The sequence below is a fragment of the Mus pahari genome, chromosome 10, assembly GCF_900095145.1.
Source record: "Mus pahari chromosome 10, PAHARI_EIJ_v1.1, whole genome shotgun sequence".
NCBI lineage: Eukaryota > Metazoa > Chordata > Mammalia > Rodentia > Muridae > Mus > Mus pahari.
In genome coordinates this window covers 33,245,813-33,250,914 of record NC_034599.1, presented here as the reverse complement: position 1 = coordinate 33,250,914, position 5,102 = coordinate 33,245,813, and the positions used below count along the sequence as shown (strand labels likewise).

The following is a 5,102-nucleotide window of genomic DNA, read 5'->3' as shown; positions in this document are numbered from 1 at the left end:
ACACATACAAACACACCAACACATACACAATGCTGAGGTGAATTTATAGATCATAAGCAAAGAAAAAAAGCACACATTAGAAATAAGTCCTCATATTTCATTCTAGTTGGAAGGTGTATTTAAAAGAGTGGTAGGCTTGAGATCAAAAGTCTAAAGGTTCATGGGCTTTCTTAAAGAACCCTGTATTATTATGTAAACTATTAATCTCAAGAGCTCTAATATTATATGTTTGTCATAGAGTATTTTAGCAATAAAACATATTTTTTTATATTTGCAAGTTAAATATTAGACACCTAAAAAAACAATGTTAAATATACCATACCTATACCTGCAATATTGGTCAAAGACCATGGTCAAGGAAGACATAGCTATACCTATTAAATACTGGCTTTAGAGAGTAATATATTGTTGTCCAGTGAAGGATACAAAATCAAGAATGCAAACACACAAAGACACAGAGAAAATCTGAGATTTGATTTCAAATGATAAATATGGCTATTTGTCACCATACTCGTACAGACAACTTGATATTGCTTTAGTCAAATCAATGCAAAAAAACTGTGAAATATCTCCTGTGCTAATGTTTACAATAAGAAACAGTGAAAGTGAAGAGCTACTTAATGCTATTTTAAAAGAGGTAAAATGATAAAAGCATGAATTGTATGCACAGTGAGAAAAAAAATCTATTTAAAAATAATGGAAAGGAGATATCTGATTTCAATTGAGAAGAAAAAAGCTAATATGAAAATATTTTATACAAAACATATTAAATGTAATATATATCACAATCAAATAATTAAATACATAAATTTAATTATTTAATTTATAAAAACATAGCAAACACAATCTCTCTATTGTTTAAGTATAGGCTCAGAGATATCCCGTTTATAATGAAAATATTCTCCTGTTCAAAGTCTTTCTCAGGGCACCTTTAACATCTTTGTTCCTCAAGCTGTAAATTAAAGGGTTCATCATGGGAACCACAATGGTATAAAAAAGGGAAGAGAATTTCCCCTTATTGATAGATAGAGCTGAGGTAGGTTTAAGATACATGAATGCACCTGATCCAAAGAACAGAGAAACAGCAAGCATGTGGGAACTGCAGGTGCTGAAAGCCTTGGACCTGCTTTCAGTGGATTTTATTTTGAGAACACTGAAGAGGATAAAACCATAAGAGATAAAGATGATGATAGTGGGCACAATTATGTCTTTTCCTGCTACAATGAACAGCTCTATCTCATTGATGTAGGTGCTGGTACAGGAGATTTGCAGCAGAGGGAGGAGATCACAAAAATAGTGGTTGATGGTGTTTCCATCACAAAATGTCAGTCTTAGAATACATCCAGTGTGTATCATGGCACCAGAAAATCCCATGAAATACGAACCAAGCATCAGATAACAACATACCTTAGAAGACAAGGTTACATTATACAACAGTGGATTGCAGATTGCCACATAGCGATCATAGGCCATTGAAGTAAGCACATAACACTCAGAAATGACAAAAAAACAAAAGAAGTATAACTGGATCATACACCCTGCATAAGAGATAATATTCTTTTTTTGTATAAAGCTCATCAGCATTTTGGGTGTAATCACAGAAGAATAACAGAGATCAATGCAAGACAGGTTAAACAAGAGAAAGTACATGGGTGTGTGGAGGTGAGAATTTAGCCCAATTAAAACGATCAAGGTCAAATTTCCCAACACAGTTATCATGTATACAGCAAAAAAGAGTAGGAAAAATGGAATTTTAAGGTCGGGTTGGTCTGTTATCCCCAAGAGAATGAATTCAATTACCATAGAAGCATTTTCAAAAGCCATTCTTCTCTCAGAGAATCTGTGGAGACAGGAAAATGAGTGAAAATGGTCAGTTTCTTGTTTGAATGTCAGTAAACAAATAGCTTCAAATTCTTTGAACCAGCCTTTCATGATACTATGGTACAGATCAACATTGTGTTTCTCTACTAGCATCACAGAGGTTAATTACAGTAAAGAGCATCACTAATATACCACAGCTTTGACCAGTGACCTAATATTGCTAATCAGACTACTTGAAAATTCAAAGGCAAAGAGCAAATTGGATGTACAGGAACTAATTGGCCTTCTTTCTTCTCATCCTTTCTTTATTACTACTGTTAATTCTTCATTCAGGGAAAAATTTTAGCAACCTACTGGTGACCTTTCTCTAGACTGCTCTTCGGCATACCTAGAATCATGAGCAGTATTTCCAATATCAAGTAAAAGAAACCAACTCCTCAATTGAATATATATACATACATACATCAATTGGATATATATGTGTGTGTGTCTGTATATATGTATATATATATATATATATATATAGCCAGTTCACAAAATTTCATAAATCTATAGAAATTGGCCTCTCTTATTGAAATTCGTAAATCTAGGATATTTTTCTGTTGATTTCTCTTGAACCTTAGACTTGCTCATAACATTACAGATTTTGGGAATCTTTTTCACAACAAAGCTACTATGAAAACTGAAAAAAAAAAAAACGTTAGAAGAAATACTGAATCATCTATGTGAACTCAAATAAAAATTATGATCACCTAAAGGGAAGAATAATGTTGACTGCTGGAGCTAATGGGAATGAAAATGACCCAAGGGGAAGAAAATTCAATCTTGCCAAGTAAAAAGAGTTTGGAAATCTAATGTTCAAACCGTTAACTTCAATAGTGAATTAGTAACAGAATCCACCTGAAATTATCTTATTGCAGGTATATATTTACACAAAAACACAAGTGTGTATTAACATAGAGGAGAGGCATATGTGAATGAGTCTCAATACTGGGTCATTTCAAAAAGGATATGTGGTCAAAACAAGTAGTATACATCATAAACCCTTCTATACAATATTTATTTCTCAGTAAGTGTGTTCAAGAAAATGTAAGCTTTTAGTATGAATAGATTTTAGCACTTACCCTATCTAAGAGAGAAATCTTATGGGTCCTTTTCATTGGTATTTGTTCCTTTTACTCTGGAAAAAACATCAGACTCCAAAGCACTGGGTCCTTGCCTTCTAAAAGAAACCTGCATAAAATTACTTCCTTGTGTGCTCTGGACATCTTTTTGAGTCACTGTTTATGTTTAACAATTATAGTCCTAATTCTCTAAAGAAAAATAGCTTACATTTTAATTATATTTGCTTCCTAAAAAGAGACACTGGACTTTTTAATTGCATATTAAAAAACATAAGGGCGACAGAATCTTTTTTAGCTTCTCCCAAGGAAACATATATCAGATATAGAAAGGAGATATGGTGATGGTGATGCCATTTACATGCTTATACATCTATACTTCCTTGGTGACTCAGTATTTCATTCAAGAATACCCTTTTCTTTGGGGAATATTGGTGATCCATGCTGGAGCTAATGCTGAACTCCCAGATTCCAACTACCTCTTCTCTTCAGGGAAAACTATTGCTGTGATTATTTCTCAGTTTGTCACTATGTTTTTAATGTTAATTTTCCACAGAGTCTGCCATCAGTCCATCTTAAAATTAGATGTAAAGATTTGTAAGATATGTCATAACACACACACACACACACACACACACACACACACACACACACCTGGTATTCTTACATGTGTCACAGATACATTTATTTATTTATTTATTTATTTATTTATTTATTTATTTATTTATTTTTACTTTCTTCTTTTTGTTTGTTATTGCTCTGTGGGTTAGACAAGTTCTGAACTACTGAGCTGTCTTCTCTAGCCCTCTAACATGATTAATATTTGGATGGGATAGGTTAGAACACATTCTTATAACATTTCCTGGTATGCATAGGAAAAACACTTAGAATAATGTCCCTGAAGGGATAATGACCAAAAGCCTCAGGTGGACTGGGACACTTGATTTCACTAGTGACCCCTGTGGGCTTTTCAGATGCAGGAAGCTCCCCCACTTTGACACTATGCAAAGGGAATATTCCATCACATCTGCTTTCCACTGCATAAAATCCTCAACACACTATGCCATGTGCCCACAGTCTCTTCTCTCACACAGAGACCACAGCCCTGAAGGTGTACCAATTAAAGGAAAAAAATCCACTTCCAGATGTATTTGCCTATTTCTTTTATTTCAAAAACACCTCAATAAATCCTGATAATGACAGTCACCCTACTTCTATACTCTGATACATTTGATCTCAGTGCCTGTGTGTTCAGATATTCAGCCAAAGTGTTGTCTGAATATATTTTAGGGGTTGCACATACCCACCCTGTCCTTACAACATTTGAGCTTATTGGATAGAATATATTAAAATTCCATCAAGTGGCCCAATACTGAAACACAAACAGTCAAGTAAGCATGGCCAGCATAGTCACTCACAGCAAAATAAAATAAAATTGAAATAAAATAAAATAAAATAAAATAAATTGAAATTTGAGTCAAATGATACAAAACATACTAAATTAAAATTTGTCCTTTTGGGGGGGACAAATAATCCAGTTAATAAATATTTTGTACTTTGTGGCCCATATAGGAAGTTGTTGTGTTGTGAAGCATGTTTATTCAGACTCCAAGCATGTGAGATCACCACCACCCAGAAACAAAAGATTTGAGTCTCACTCAATAAGATTCTGTAATGTGGAAGCAGTTTCATGGAGTTTTTCCAGTAGCAGAACAAAGTTGTAAATCAAGGCATCTTTGAAGTACTCTAGTAGAAATTTGTGGGTTATGAAAAGCAGGCAGAGGATTCTGAACTATAGGTCTTCCAGGCTAACTGATAGCATTTTTTGCCCCTGCTATTGGTAGAGTTTTGTTATGTTAATGAATTCCAGGAACTATCTGTGTTTGTCAAGGTGTTAGGTCAGATACAAAGGTGGGAAAGTGAAGGCTCTATGGATAGCTCATGGTACCCCAAAGATATGGTAATTAGGCTATCTTAACAACAGCAAGACAAACATTCCATATTGTAGATTTTTTTATCAGTCAATCAGTTTTGTAGACAGCTTCTCTGTGGTAATTCTAGTTAGCACATTAGCATTCCTTCTAAGTGCCACCCAACATCTACCTACCAACAGCTTCTCTCTCTCTCTCTCTCTCTCTCTCTCTCTCTCTCTCTCTCTCT

General features: G+C 34.2%; 1 protein-coding gene across 1 annotated transcript; it reads right to left on the bottom strand.

Annotated features, from left to right (window-relative positions):
* Nucleotides 1-885: 885 nt before the first annotated feature.
* LOC110327682 (olfactory receptor 145-like) lies at nt 886-3,255 on the bottom strand. The gene is made up of 2 exons (XM_021206814.1): nt 2,946-3,255; nt 886-1,840 (listed from the first exon to the last, which is right to left on the bottom strand). Exon 2 carries the CDS (start codon nt 1,822-1,824, stop codon nt 886-888), a length of 939 nt encoding a protein of 312 aa, XP_021062473.1. The 5' UTR covers nt 1,825-1,840; nt 2,946-3,255.
* Nucleotides 3,256-5,102: the final 1,847 nt, after the last annotated feature.

Coding starts and splice junctions, on each gene's coding strand:
- LOC110327682 (XM_021206814.1), bottom strand. CDS start 1,824: ATGGCTTTTGAAAATGCTTCTATGGTAATTGAATTCATTCTCTTGGGG.